The sequence below is a fragment of the Podarcis gaigeae genome, assembly GCF_964106915.1.
Source record: "Podarcis gaigeae genome assembly, chromosome: 14".
Taxonomy (NCBI): domain Eukaryota; kingdom Metazoa; phylum Chordata; class Lepidosauria; order Squamata; family Lacertidae; genus Podarcis; species Podarcis gaigeae.
Genome location: NC_139690.1, coordinates 29,255,997 through 29,271,065, shown reverse-complemented (window position 1 = coordinate 29,271,065; position 15,069 = coordinate 29,255,997). Strand labels below are relative to the sequence as shown.

Here is a 15,069-nt window from a genome sequence, read left to right as displayed (position 1 = left end):
CAGGTTATTCTGCTTCTCTGCAGGGCTGATAGGAGGGTGAGAGCAATGTTCAAGGGGAAAGTGCTCATTCTTTTTTAAAAACCACACACAGAGAAAGATCAAAGAGGGGAATGAAAGGGATACTTTGCTCCCACATTATAAAGGAGCCTGATTTGACAGTTGCTTCAGGTGAACCAAAAGTCAGCCGGGTCTTGCTTCCCTCCAGCAGGAGGTCGTAGAGAGGCCAAGCCAGTGGGTTAAAATGGGGTGGGTAGGTGGAGAGACCCCAGATCAACCCACTAACCAGCCACAAAGGTCACTGGTGACCCAAGGCCGGTTGCTCTCTCTTGCTGCGTCCACACCATACATTTCATGCAGCTTAAGGGACGCGGGTGGCACTGTGGGTTAAACCACAGGACTTGTGGATCAGAAGGTCGGGGATTCGAATCCCCATGACGGGGTGAGCTCCCGTTGCTCGGTCCCTGCTCCTGCCAACCTAGCAGTTCGAAAGCACATCAAAGTGCAAGTAGATAAATAGGTACCACTGCGTCGGGAAGGTAAACGGCGTTTCCGTGCGCTGCTCTGGTTCACCAGAAGTGGCTTATTCATGCTGGCCACATGACCCGGAAGCTGTACGCCGGCTCCCTCGGCCAATAAAGTGAGATGAGTGCCGCAACCCAAGAGTCGGCCACGACTGGACCAAATGGTTAGGGGTCGCTTTACCTTTAAGGGCGCTGAGATTTGTAGCTCTGTGGTGCCAAACTTCACTTCCTGGGATTCTGGAGGGGTGTGTGCATTCTATGGGCTCCAAATGCCAGGTGTGGGCGTAGCTGATATCTTGAAGCCAAAGCATCTACACTGGTCAAAGGGCATCTTCACTGACTAGCCCTCACAGGGGCATGGTGAAAGGGTGGTCATGAGGGAGACTGGCACTCAGGATGTCCTGCTCACAAGTATCACCAGGGCCTGCTCATCCTCTGTGCCCGGGGTCAGGGAACACCCACAATGCCCAACCCCTGTAGCCTCTGGGGTGCTTCTGAATGCAGAGCTTTGGTAGAAGGCGAAACAGCGAGCCTTTCCCAACTGGGACTGGTGAAGCAGCCCCTCCACACCCTTTGCCCTGGAGGGAAGAGGAGCTTTAGGGAGGCTCACCTAAGAAAAGGACCCGGTCAGCTGCCTCCCCCCCCCCCAGCGTCACTGAGAAAAATCTCTCTCTGATGAATGTTTGCATTATTTTATTTCACAGGAGGAGGGGACAAGGAGGGTGGGGCGGGTCACATCCTGAACAGGAAGAAGGGGCTGTGCCTGAAGTACCCGTAACAGCAGAAATCTGTGCTTTATTCACAGGACAGAAATGTCGTAACAGGACGGTGCGTGGGGGGCGGGGAGAGATACAGGGCTCACGCAAAAGCCCCCCAAAGAGAAGGAGCAGAGGGGCTCAGTCCTTTGGCATGAGGCCGACACCCCCTGAGCAGGTGTGGGACCCCTTTCACTTTTTCAGCAGGTGGAAGAGTAGGCACCCCCACCATGGCTCCCCCAGATCTCACATTCTGGCTCATTTGCCTGAGGGCTGCTCTGAAGGGTCTTAAACCAGAAACCCTGGATATCTCAGGTGCCAAGTAGTGCCTAGGCAGTGATATTGATTTATAGACTATATTTATGTATATATATAATATATATATGCATGTAGTATCATTATTGCCTGCCAACCTAGCAGTTCGAAAGCACCTCCGGGTGCAAGTAGATAAATAGGGACCGCTTACCAGCGGGAAGGTAAACGGCGTTTCCGTGTGCGGCTCTGGCTTGCCAGAGCAGCGATGTCACGCTGGCCACGTGACCCGGAAGTGTCTCCGGACAGCGCTGGCCCCTGGCCTCTTGAGTGAGATGGGCGCACAACCCCAGAGTCTGTCAAGACTGGCCCGTACGGGCAGGGGTAACTTTACTTTACTTTACTTTTAGTATCATTATTAAAAAATAAAATCCATCCTTGGGCATCACACACCCTCATTGCACCAAACAAAGGGACCTTCTGGAGCTCCCCCAGCCCAGCTGCTCATGTGCAAAAATGCAACCAGGGGAGGAGGCACTGGCAGTGTGTGGCCACAAACCAGTGAAGTCAGGGTGGTGGTGGTGACAGGCACCCCTTGGCACTTCAGGATGTTTGCTCCTGCCAACCATTTGCCATGGGCCAAGAGGAAGGCCAAGGCAGCCCAGTGGAGGGGGTGGAGGAAGAAGGGCCGTAGCTCAGGGGTTGGAGCACCTGCCTTGCAAGCAGAAGGTTCTTGGTTCGATGCCCGATGGCGCCTCTCCAGAAAGGGCTAGGAGGGACTCCTGCCTGCAAACCCTGGAGAGCCATTGCTGCCAGTCAGTGTAGACAATGCTGAGCTAGATGGACACTGACTCAGCAGAAGGCAGCTTCCTACGTTCATTCAGAATAATCAGGGCTGGGGTCTTTATTCCTAAGGGGAAGGACCGTAGTTCAGTGACAGAGCAACCTGCGTTGCATGCGGAAGGTCCCAGGTTCAATCCTCTCCTGTAGCATCTCAGGAAGGGTTAGGAATGTTCCCTTCCTGAATCCCTGTGGAGCCACTACTGCCAGTCAGTGCAGACAATACTGAGCTAGATGGAGCAATGGTCTGACTCAATCTAAGGCAGCTTCCTATGTTTGTATGAAACTGTCTCCCCACCCCTGAAAAAAATCACAGCTGCTCCCTGTCCAAGTGCTTATTCCCATCGGAAGTCCTGGCCCACCGTCTCGTAGAACTTGACGTTGTAGGGGTGGTAGAAGTCCTGCAGCTGCTCAATGACCTCGGGGTCGATCTGGACATGAGTCCTGCCCTTGGACTTGCCCAGGCAGCGTGGCAACGTGCCTCCAGGGGTGGCCTTCTTCAAGCAGGGGAAGCCCTTGGTCTTGTTGAAGTAGAAGTGCTTCTCGCTGATGAGCCTCTGGATGCCCAGGAAGTCCTGGATCTTGCCCATCTCCCCCGCCGGGTCAGTGATGAGCCGCTCGCCGCTGACAAAGTGCATCTGGGAGAGCGGGAAGTACTGGAGCCAGCTCTCCAGGTGCAGGGCGTAGAGGCCGATCCGGATGGCGCTCCAAGAAGTGTCCACCAGGCCCAGGCTGCGGTTGCGGAAGGAGAGGCCCTCAAAGGTGGGGATGTCAGGCTTCTTGGAGAGCGTCTGGGTGTAGTCGGAGATGGCCCGGGTCACCGGGTTGCGCACCACCACAATCAGCTTGGTCTCCCGAGACATGTTGAAGATCCGCCGGGGGGCTTCCCGTGTGACAAAGTAGCTGGGCGTCTTCTCCATGGTGATCTGGGTCTCCAGGGTGCGGGGCATCAGGCGCCTGCAAAAGAGGAAGGCAGCACAAGCAGAGGTCAGTTGCAAAGCAAATAAAAAGAGAGGACTTCTTCGCACACGGCTCCCTCCCACAGGAGGGCTATCACTGAAGGGGGGGTGAAGTAGATGGCCCTTGGGGACTGTCAGGAGTGAGGAGGAATGATGGGAGCTGCATCCCTTCTCCTGAACCTTCCCAAGAACAGGAGGACAGTATAGATTCAGAACAGTGGTTTGCAGAAGGGCATAGTTCAGAGGCTGCAGAGGGGAGAAGCTGGGAAATATTGGAAGAGGAACAGCAGGAAGAAGAAGAAGCACCAGGGAGAGACAGCTGACAGACTCAGTGTCTCTAGGAAGCATTCCTGACCTCTCCACCCCCACCCCCCAGGACCAGGAATGCATTGAGAGTAGTAGAACAGAAAGCTCAGAGGCAGAAAGCTCAGATAAGCCAGAGCAGGGATGACGTAGGATGAGACAGAGAGGGTTGGCCTTTACTCGGAGCAATGCCATTATTTAATAGAGACTTCATTTCTTTGTCTGTCTCTCTGAATGCTGAATAAATTATGTTCTAAGAACTCCCTTGTTTGCAAATCTGCTTTTTGGTTGCCACTGAGGGAGGGATCGGATTCCCTGAAACCTGACAGGGACCCTTCCAACTCTACTTTTCTATAATATGATGGCTGCTAGCCAAGGTGACTATGGCTTTCCTCCAGTATTGGAGGCCACAATGCTTCTGAATGCCAGTTGCTGCAAACCACAGGAGAAGAGACTGTTCTTGTGCTCTGGTCCTGCTTGCTGGTTTCCCATTGGGGAATCTGGTTGGCCATGTGAGAAGAAAATGACGGATTAGATGCGCCATTGGTCTCTGCCAGCAACCCTTGAACCAGCAACCATCTCTGCATGGTCAAGGGGTGACTGGTAGCCCTTCTTTGCCACAAAATGTCCAGAAACACCCATTTGGACCTGCTGAGGACATCTCCCAGCCCCCCCCCTGTTTACCTTTAACTTTTTAAATTAAAAAAAAGTTTTTATTTTATTTTATAAGTATATAATTATAACAAAACTACCATTCACATTTACAGATTCCTCCAAATCTCTAGACTTCCCACCTGCCCTCCATGGGTCCTTATATTAAACCTGTTCTATAACATCATTGTCTCCATAGTACTTGCTGTGGACATCTTTTTAAAAAGCCACAACAAGTGTGACTCCCTAAGGATGGAAAGGATTCCCTTGCCCCGTATTCAGGTTATCCAAGGCAGTGATTATTTCATCATCATATCCAGAAAATCTCTATAATATCTATCACTTAAAGAAATTTAAAAAAATATATTCTTTGTATTTCTCTTTTTAAATTCCAATAAAATTTATTCAAGAAAAGAAAAGAAACATTCTTTTACTTGCATATGGGAATATTGTTTTTAATTAAGGACTAGATGAAGTGTATTCTAATAGTGGAAGTTCTGGATTAGTGGGAAAGGGTCAGCCGCCATAGGCTGGTGGAGTGGAGCCCTTATTTTTGCAGTGCAGTCAGGCCTTCATTTGGGGGCCTGTCCAGACATGCATTTATGTTTTTATTGATGGCTACAATGATTTTCATGTGTCAAACAGCAGCAGAGCAGGCTGCACTAAGACAGCATTCTTTCTCGATAAGTATCTAATATAGAAGAGGACAGTCAGCATCGTCATGTTTGCCAAATCGAGAGGACTTAAGGAATAATAAACATTAACTGATGGTAATTCCCCAGATACTTGGATACTAATGGTTTCCCTATTTTTCTCTTGAAATGTCAGTCTTATAAGAATGGAAAAATGAAACAATGCCTTTCTGCAAAGGCGCCCTCCCCTTACTAGTCCTCGCATGCTGTGCCCGCGGTGAATTTTCATGACGACTTCTGAAAAATAAATTTGTAAACTCCTTCAGAAATGTGGAAAACTTGAATTAAGATTGGACAAATGAGAAACAAAGGAGCCAAAATCAAGTGCATTTCAGCCTGTGGGGCTTCTCTCCACTCCAGGGAGACTTTCACAGCCTGCAAGATGCATGGTTGCTGGGAAGACACACCTTTCCCTTTCTCCAGCTGAAACCATTGCTTATTATCTCCTCTTCCGCCTGCAACTCCCCTCCCTTCTTGCCACCTTGGCACTCCTCTGTTGCTCAGGGGCTGCAACTCCACCATTCCATTCTGTAGATTTTGAGAGCTCTTGGCTCTGCTCCTCTAATTTATTAATGCAGTTTATTCTGCACTTTTTGTAATTGATTAGGACCTGTAATTTTTGTTTTTTAAATACATGGACCCAATTCCTCACGGAATAGAGCTTTATTAAGCCCAGAGGTGGCCCGTTAATGAAACAGCCGTTTTATGAATCTCCCACCAACGCTGAGCTGCTTATAAAGCTGTCTGGCGCTGATGGATGACCCAAACCTGTTTTTGTGATCTAAACCCAGCAGTGGGAGCAGGGGCTCCCTGACACTGAATTAGCATCTTGCTGACAGCCTTTAAACAATAGGACTCATAATCTGGATTTATGAGGCTCAGAGCAAAGCAAAGGGCCAATTAAACCTACATGCCACTCAGGTACCTGACTCGGGTGGTGGCAGCAGTAAGATGTGCCTCTTGATCTCCAGCATGCCCTGTTGGCACAGCTGGCAGGGAATGCCACATCCTCTCTAGAAACCTTCCGGCGCAGGGAAGACTAACACCAGCTCTATGCTCTATGCCACTTCATTTCCAGGCTCAACACAAGAGACTCATGTTAGTCTTTAAAACCCTAAACAACTTAGGCCCCAAATACCTGAGAGCAGGGGTGCCAACTTGAATAAAATACTGGGGGAACCATGTAAGCGTCACCCCACATAATTGATCACAAGATCTGGCCTGCACACCATTTGAATGGCAATGCCCATTAATTTTGTGGGGGGCAACCCCCTCAAATATTTTAAGGGGGAACCTCAGCCCCTGGGAGTTGGCTCCTAAGCCTGTGAAGTTACCGTATTTTTTGCACCATAACACTCACTTTTTTCCTCCTAGAAAGTAAGGGAAAATGTCCGTGCGTGTTATGGAGGAAATGCCTACGGGTGGCATGCCTACGGATTTTCCTCCTCTAAAAACGACGTGCATGTTATGGTCGGGTGCGTGTTATAGAGCGAAAAATACGGTACTTTCCTCCCTAAAGACCCAGGAGTTAAGATCAGCAGAGGGGCCTCTCTGGTAGTTCCACCAGCCTTGGAAGCTTGTTGGTGGCTGCCTGGGAGAGGGCATTCTCTGTGGCAGCCCATAAGTTGTGGAATTCCCACTCTACAGAGCTGGCCCATATACCAGAGAGGCTGCCTTCTCCCCTACAGACCCCCCCCTCCCGCCTGCCCAGGTTCATGCTCCTTGTGTGAGTAAGTGGGACTTGAGAGAGAAAAAGCTGGCTCCTCAAGGACAGAAGACTAGATGCCCTCTCTGCTCCCCTTTGTAAATTGAGTGCAATTTGCTCAGTCACCTTAGGCAGGGCTGCAGCAGTGCAAAGCTTCTGTCAGGAGGAGAGTTAATTCTCCCTGTGGGCTGTGACAGGATGGATCAGGCACTGGAGAACCCTTTGCCTGTGCAAGACTCCCCCCATGGGGGTGGGCCTTTGACTCACGTTCAGAAATGCTCTCTGTCCCAGAGGCAGGCTGATTTGAAAAGTGCATCTGAGTGGCTTTTGCGCACATGCTCTCTGCCCCACCCAAGGCACTGCCAGAATTCCTGCCCACCCCCCTCCCCCTATTCATTCTCCCAAGCCGGTGCTTGTTCCATTTGCAACACAGAAGAGTAAATATATTTGTTTGTGTCATTGTCGTCCCCATTGTGTGTGGAAGACTGAGCAGGCAGGGACCCAAGTCTCTCCTTGCAGAGCGTGCCAGCTGACTTCAGGATAATCCTGGGTCTTAGTCACTTGTCAGCAGGAAAATGAAGTGTTTAGCTTGGCAAGGTTCCCAAACGGCAAACAGCAAAAACTCCACTCTCTCCCATCCTTCAGTGCCAGAGTCGCCATGAGCCAAACTCAGAAAGCAGGAGTTCTCACAGGAGAGATAAACAGATCCCTTGATGGCCTCAGGGCCAATTCCCCGTGATTTAGCTGGCAAGGATGTGCCTGGCTAGTTAAGTCAGGTGGCACAACTTGCCGTGCCCATGAGGTCCCCAGGAAGATGACAATAGCTTTGGTCCTGGCTGACCAGCAAAGAGGGACCCCACCCACTTGCATTTAAAGGCCAGCCCACATAATTCACACTTTCTGAAGCAATATGCGAGCCAAAACACAAAACCGTCCTTTGAAAGTAAAACCCCTCTGAATTTTGCATGCAGTTCCCCAGCGGAATAACATGTACAAAAATACACTTATTTAGAGAAAATGGCATACAACGATGCCTCGTAAGGGGAAACTGCTTTGCAAAAATGTGCATATCGGGAGAATTTTGCACTAAAATGGCTGGTGAATTTTCACGAGAATCCATGGAATCATAGAATGGTCGACTTGGAGGGGACCCAAGCAACCATCTAGTCCAACCCCCTGCAATCCAAGACTCATAGCTAACAAACTCACAAACTGATGTGGAAATATGCAGAACTGAATTTAAGATTTAGAAGAAATAAGGAAGAGAGAAACTGAAACTGACAGACATACACAGCCCTAGTTTGTTAAGAATGCCCATAAGTGTTTCTTTTTAATTTTTGTTTTTCTTCGCAGAATTGCTGCACAGCCAACCAGCATAGCTATGCCAATGAGGCTTGGTCCCAGAATGGCAGAATGCTGCCTGCCTCTCACTGGAGACAGCAAGCAGGGCTAGTCAGCCAAGCAAATGCGGAGAAATAAAAAGCCAAAGCAGGGGCGGGGGGCGGGGGGCGGGGAGGAGAAGGGACATTATACCTAAACCCCAACTTGTGAGTAGACATAAGTCATTGACTCCTCCCTTCTTTTCCAATAGTTCCATAAGCTCATAAGAGTACTGTATTTTTTCCTGCAAGAAATACGTGTGCAGGTTCATCGCAAGAAATGGTGCTCTGGTTAGTGCAAAACAACAAAAGTGTCTCTGAGAAACAAAAATTATATTAATGAAAGTTAGAATGATGTTGGACAGAAATTAAATGGTTACCAGCTGTAATGTAAAGGTGGAATAATAAGTTAAAATAAGTTACATCAATGTGGCAACAAGGATTTTGCTGAATTAAGAATTTGAACTGGAATACAAAAGGGGGAGGTGAGAGGAGGTCCGGGATATAAGGTAATGGAAATAAGAATTGGGAATTATATTTGTTTTGTTTTGTCTTTAAATGTGTATTTTTGTTTTTTGTTTTGTTAATTTTTTGTGTGTGTATAAAATTGGAAAATCTTAGTAAATATTTTTTTTTAAAAAAAGAGAAACAAAAATCATAAGTTTTTTTTCTTTTTTGCAAAATCAAAGCAATACAGGAATTACAGACCACAACAACGAATGGCACGCCTAACACCACACATTGGCTTGCAAAAGGGCTTTTCTTTTGAGTGGCAAAGGGAAACTGTCCCAAGCCACAGAAAAAGGCAAATGCCAGGCATAAGCTTTGCACACTGCTAGCAGTGGGGCAGAAGGTGGGACATGCCCTGGCAATTCAGCAGACATTAAAAGCACCCAGAAAACCTTCCCTCTTTGTGGGCAGTGGAGATGCTGCACATCCTCTGCCCTTCAGGCAAACTCAGATGCTCCAATAATTATTCTTTAATTAAAAGCTCATTTAGAAGAAATGTTACGTGCCCAGGGAGAGAGTTCTGGCTGGCGTGATCACTCAGGAGCAAGTCAGGTGGTGCATAAGACTGCAAGAGTTCAAGTTCTGCAGATGTTGTTAATATCAGCTGCTGTTTAGAGCACTGTCTGTTAGGCAAACAGGTAGGGGGACAGCCAGATCCCAAAGAGAGAGGGATGGAAGAGGAGGGCAGGCTAGTCACCAGAGGGATGGCAAGGAGCAGCAGCTCTTTGCTGCACAGAAGCAGCTCCAGAGAAGGGATATCAGGCTACAGCAAAGCTTGGAGGAGAGAACCTTCCTCTCAAGCACCTTGCATGCTCTCAGTCTGAGACCACAACCAATTCAAGGAGCCAACATGCAGAGAGATGAACCAGCCAGCAGGAGACAGCTTCAAATGTCTGTCCATAAAGAGCAGCACACAGAAGAGGACTGGCCGGCTTGCCAGAAGGTCAAGCCACCCAGGGTTGGGGAGATGGTTCACCTCCTTGCTGCTCAGCACCCCAGACCAGGCCGTTGACATTCCCTCTGCCCCTCTCTCAAGGTGTTAGTATCCATGCCAAGGCTGCATTCCAGGGCGTCTTGGCAAAGGAACTCGAGCCCATCCGATTATACACAGGAGGACAAGACCTGCCATGCCCAGAGCAGGTTGGGCGCTCCATTTTGCAAGAGCCAAATCAGTCCAGCACACTCTGCTTTCTTTTTCAGTTCTGGCATGAGTTGAAGGAATATCATGAACCTTGAAAAGTCTCCTTTAGCTGTTCTGCCTGGGCACCTTATGTTGTTTTGTGGGTTGGTAGAGATGGATTGGAGCACGAAGCAGGCCCCCCAGAGGACACATAAGCAGAACCTCACCCCACCCCCATTTGCTGGCCATGCACATGTTGAAATCTTCTTCTTCTTTTTTTTACTCAAATATATATTTATTGATTTGTATATTTATTCATGGCTTCCTACAATTCACGTGTAGATTATCAGCAAATAAACCTGCCCACACAATGCATTCATTCAGTGTGAAGGAAGGCAGAATTCACGACAACCTAACTTGAAATAATTTGCAGTGAGTGTTTAACGCAAGGTTGTCCATGTAAAATCATACAGCTGGAACGGAACCCAAAGGTCATCGAGACTGACCCCTTGCCAGTGCAGGAATCCCACTGTAACATAATCCCTTTCAGGCAAAGGGCTGTAACTCAGTGAGCCCCGGGTTCAATCCCTGATGGCATCTCCAAATTGGGCAGGGAAAGACACCCTGCTTGAAACCTGCAGTGTTGCTGCCAGTCAGTGCAGACACTGCTGGGGTACATAGGCCAGTGGTCTGACTCAGTATAATGTAGCTTCCAAATAGAAGTTTTTAAGCAGAGGCTGGTGACAACCTAATGAAGGACAGCCCACACCCTTTTGAGGCAGCTGCAGTTTAGTTCCCCTGTCAGACTGTTTATACTGCCTTCACATTCTAAATATGGTCTAAATATTTTTTTTATAATTTTACCCCTTGGTTCAGGTCCTACAGACATTTGAAGATGGCTAGTGCCTTGATGCCTTGTGAGAAGGCAGTATGCAAGTACTTTTATAAATACAATTAAAACATCAATAACAATATTGCCTGTTAGTTGTCTGTTCTCCAGGCTAAACATATGCAGTTCCTTCAACCTTTCCTGTCACCCTCTTCTGAACACGTTTATCTGTATCCTTCTTAAACTGTGATACCCAGACCTGGAAATAATGTTCCACATGAGATCTGACCCCAAGCAGAACAGAGTGGAACCATTACTTTTTGAGACCTGGGCATTATGCTTCTGTTGATACAGCCTAGAAATGGCATAAGCCTTGTTTGCTGCACTGTCACTCTGCTGACTTACACTCAGCTTGTATTCTGTTAAACCCCCTAGATCCTTTTCACATTGACTGCTGGTAAACCATCCTGAATCTTACTGCTTTGCACTTATCACTGTTGAAATTGGTTGTGATTGTTTTGACCTCAGTTCTCCATCCTATCCAGAGCATATTGGGTCCTGTTTCTGTCTTTGCTACTCCACCCAGTTTGGTATCTTCTGCAAATCTGATAAGTATCCCCTTCACTCTTTTGCCCACTTAATCTCTAAAGATTTCAAACACGGGGACTAGGATGGAATCTTGTGACACCCTGCTTCTCCCTAGGTTGATGAGATGCCACTGACAGCCATTTTTTGGTCCATCAACCAGCTACAGTAGTATCACCCACCCCAAATTTACCAGCTTGCTAACAAGAACATCAGAGGGAACATATCGAAAGGCTTTGCTGAACTAAAGATAGTCTATATCCGAAGCATTCCCCTGATCTACCAGGCACTGGTGCAACTTAGCAAAGGATCTTCACGCACTCACCCAATCCAGTCAAGCAATGACCTGACACTGAAGGTAGTACGTCATTCCTCTCAAGGCAGGGAGGCGTCCCCAGCACAGCTCCGGCTCCCTAATCCTGCCCTTAGTCCTGCACATTGATACACTTATGTGAACAGCTGCCACCTCCAAGGGACAGCTGGACTGAATCTGAGGTAGGACACTTGGCCAGCCCAGGGACTGCATAAACCATCTGTCCCCATCACCCTGGACCTCAGGCAATGCTGGCTGTATGGATGGTGGGGGATGAAGTCCAAAACATCTGGAGGGTGCCATGTTGGCGAAGGCTAGCTCAAAAAAATGGTGTAACCCAGCGTGTTGCTGGCAGCTAGTCGGGCATGATGGGGTTGTGCCAGCAGGCAGGACACCTCTGCTGAGCAGTAGTGCCCTGAAGGCAAGAATGGAGACCTCACTAGGGATGTGCAGGGAAAAAGCACACCTTGAGATCACACAGGTACAAAGGGCTCTAAGTCCCACTGCAAAGGCCAGCACATCTTGGCTTGACAGTACTTCCTGCCCCATATTCAGGCAAGTGAAACCACAAAGGATCCTCCCCACCCCAGCCCAGAACCCCCCCACCCCAGCCCAGAACCCCCCCACCCCAGCTTTTTCCGAGGCGTCATTCCTCTGAGGATAACAAGGTCTATGTGTTCCTGGAAGTGCTTCAGACCCAGCTGAAGGCAGAGACTCGGGGACAAGGTCCACAAACAGCTCTTCTTGGCTTCAGGCTCCCCAGTTAAAAAGACCCACATTATGCACATGTTCTAGCACAATTTGTAAAGCTGATTTGGAATGCAAGTTTTATGATACACATTTCCCACTTGGGCTGGGAATTAGGTTTCCTGGGCAACTCTGGGGCCGGGGAGGAGGAGAGGCTTCTCCTTTTGACGGGTGGGTGTGGAATGCAGGATGCCAGCCTCAGCCTACTTGCTTGGTAGCAAAGGAGCTGAGAAAGCATTTGTTCCTTGCTGAAGCTCTAGGGGTTGGAGGTGGAGAATGCACAAGAGCTCCTGGAAGATTTAAATACCACCCTGATCTGTGGCACAGGAGGAGCTTTTTCTGCATAGAAACAGATGGAAGTGGCTATGATCCCAAGTCAAAGTGGCAGCACTGTGCAGGGTGTGCTGCTGGGTTCAAACATGGCAGGAGGCCTGGTGCCAGGTGCCTGATATGGTCCTGAAGTTGTTATGTGGACCTGTGCAAGCACTTCACAACCTAATCTACCCCGCAGGGCTGTTGTTTTATGATACACATTTAAGCCCAAAACCCAACACAAAGAGAACAGAAATAACTTTTGGGCAATGCAATGCAAGACTAACTAAAATGGAAGCCAGGCTCCCTCTGCTGGTACATCACCAGCCAGCTGGGCGTTGACAGGTGGGTACTTTAAAGGGCATAAGACCACAATGCCAGATGCAGAAATGGATGCAGGCAGATTTGTGCCTTGGAGCAAATTAAGATGGTGGGTTGAGCGGGGTCTGGGCAATGTGCCCTGGGTGCAAAGTTTAACAAGTAGTTATGTTTTTAAAAGGGGGAGGAGGTCTAGGGATGGTGTATAAAGACCCCAGGCCGCCCACCCTTACAAAGCCCCCTGCCAGTCACTCTATTTGCGAAGCTTCCAGCTCAACTCTCCATCAGGGTTTTGGGCTGCTGTCAGGGGGCTTGGGTATATTTCACGTGGGAAGGCCCTCCTTTGGGTGAGGGCTGTTGTCAAATGGCCAAAATGAGGCAGGACTTGCTGCAGTGAGGAGGTGGATTGGCAAGGGGAGGGGGCCAGGGGAGCTCACCCAACTGTCCCATGCCTATGCTCCCCCACTTCGCTCCGCGGCTTCTAATTTGGAGAACCCAGAATGCCAGCCAGGCCCGCCCCTAGAGAGGCGAGCAGCTCCGCAGCTAACCACTGCACAATTCAGAATCTTAAACCTTCTATCCCCTGGACTTGGCTGGCTGGGGGGAGGGAGACGTGGGTTTTCCTCCTACGAGTCCGCTTTGCTGGCAGACACGTCGACGAGGTTTAGGAGTCCTTCTTGATGTGCAAAGGCAATGCTCGGCCTGCGTAGCCCTGGAAGATGGCGGGGTTCGGGGGCTCAGTCTCCCGGTACCTCTCCGCGCACCCAGAGAGGTGCCTCCAAAGGAGGATAGACTGGGGGGGTGTGGTAGCTGCAAAGAACTGGGGAAGACTTAACGCCCAGCACCCATAAGCCCAAAAGACACATGGAAGAGGAAAGTCCCCCAGTGCCCTGGGATAGGCACTTTGCACATGCTCTAAGAACTCGTTGATGCGCATATGTCATGCTTCGACAAGGAGATTCGAGCTATATAGACCTAGCCTTGAGAGGGGTTGCCAGCCAGGCTCAGCCAGTGCCCGCCGGGACTCCCGCGCGTGTATAGAGTGCCGCTCCTCTCTGCCACCCTCCCCTTGCGCCGCCGCTCACCTGTACCACTCTAGGCCACGCTCGTAGTGCCTGTCGAAGAAGTGGGGCTCGGTGCCGAGGGCGCGCACGGCCGGGTGGCCGCGGATGAACTCCAGCACCGCGCGGGTGCCGCCTTTCTTGACGCCCACAATGAGTGCGTGCGGGAGCCGCTTGGTGCCCACGCTCCGGGAGGCAGGCGGCGGTGGCGGCGAAGGCTGCGAGGAGGAGCCGTTGCCGGCCGTGGCGGTGGAGCTGGCTGCAGCCGGGCAGGCGCGCCACTTCTGCAGAAGTTTCTTGCGGGCGGCGGCAGCAGCAGGCAGGCAGCGGGCGGCAGTCCGGGGAGAGGCTGCTCTCGCTGCTGCCGCTGCTGCCGCCTCCCCGCTGGCCAGGGGCTCCGGCTCTGGCGCGCAGCAGAAGAGGAGGAGGCTGTAGCAGAGGTAGGTGCCGGCCAGCGAGAGAAGCGCGCCCAGCACCAGCGCCCGGCAGCGCCGCCGCCGCCGCCGGCTAAGCGCCATGGCTCCATCGCCAGCAGCCGGGCGCGGCGGGCCACGGCTCCCCTCGCCGGCGCCGTCGTCGGAAGCGCATCGGGCCGGGCGGAGAGGCGGGCGGAGAGGCAGGCAGGCGAGCTCGGCGGCCCGCCACTGGCGGCCCCGCTCCTGCTGCGGCCCCGCTTTAAGGGGAGCCTGACGTCAGCCGAGCCGGAGCCGCCCCCGCGGCAGCCCTGACGCTCCCGCCGCCTCGCCGGGCTGAGCCCCCGACGCGCCCGTAGCCGGTGCGGAGATCGCAGCCCCGGCTGGACTCCAGTTTCCCCCAGCCTTGCACTGGGACATGTCACGGGAGTCGAATAAGGGAGGAATTGGGGATGCCCCTTTCTAAGTGGGAGTCGGAGGACGCTCTTCGTTTTCCTTATGACTGATGATATTTTCTGAAATTGATATACTGCACAAGGGATCCCAAGACGGCCAAAGCGCAAGCGAGAACACAATGTAAACATCCAAAAACAATCCCCATACAGCCCGGGGAAGTTTCCCTTTTAAAAATGAACCAGGTGCCTCTGACCACGTGCAGAGTGCCTTCTCTGCGCCCTGGGGCAGTCCCAGTGGGCTTGGGCACGCTTACCCGGACAAACAGTTGGCTCCTTTGCGCAAGGAGGCTCCGTGGCTGCCGATGCAGCCTCCTTCTCCTCCTCCTCTAGGGCCCCAACATTACGCACT

At 50.8% G+C, this 15,069-nt stretch overlaps 1 protein-coding gene across 1 annotated transcript; it reads right to left on the bottom strand.

Moving 5' to 3' along the window:
* Positions 1-1,941: 1,941 nt before the first annotated feature.
* LOC310832021 (heparan sulfate glucosamine 3-O-sulfotransferase 2-like) lies at positions 1,942-14,385 on the bottom strand. The gene is made up of 2 exons (XM_083713353.1): positions 13,877-14,385; positions 1,942-3,325 (listed from the first exon to the last, which is right to left on the bottom strand). Exons 1-2 carry the CDS (start codon positions 14,368-14,370, stop codon positions 2,704-2,706), a joined length of 1,116 nt encoding a protein of 371 aa, XP_083569479.1. The 5' UTR covers positions 14,371-14,385; the 3' UTR covers positions 1,942-2,703.
* Positions 14,386-15,069: the final 684 nt, after the last annotated feature.

Coding starts and splice junctions, on each gene's coding strand:
- LOC310832021 (XM_083713353.1), bottom strand. CDS start 14,370: ATGGCGCTTAGCCGGCGGCGGCGGCGGCGCTGCCGGGCGCTGGTGCTG. Junction 3,326..13,876: donor CGTGGCCTAGAGTGGTACAG/GTGAGCGGCGGC, acceptor CCTCTTTTGCAG/GCGCCTGATGCCCCGCACCC.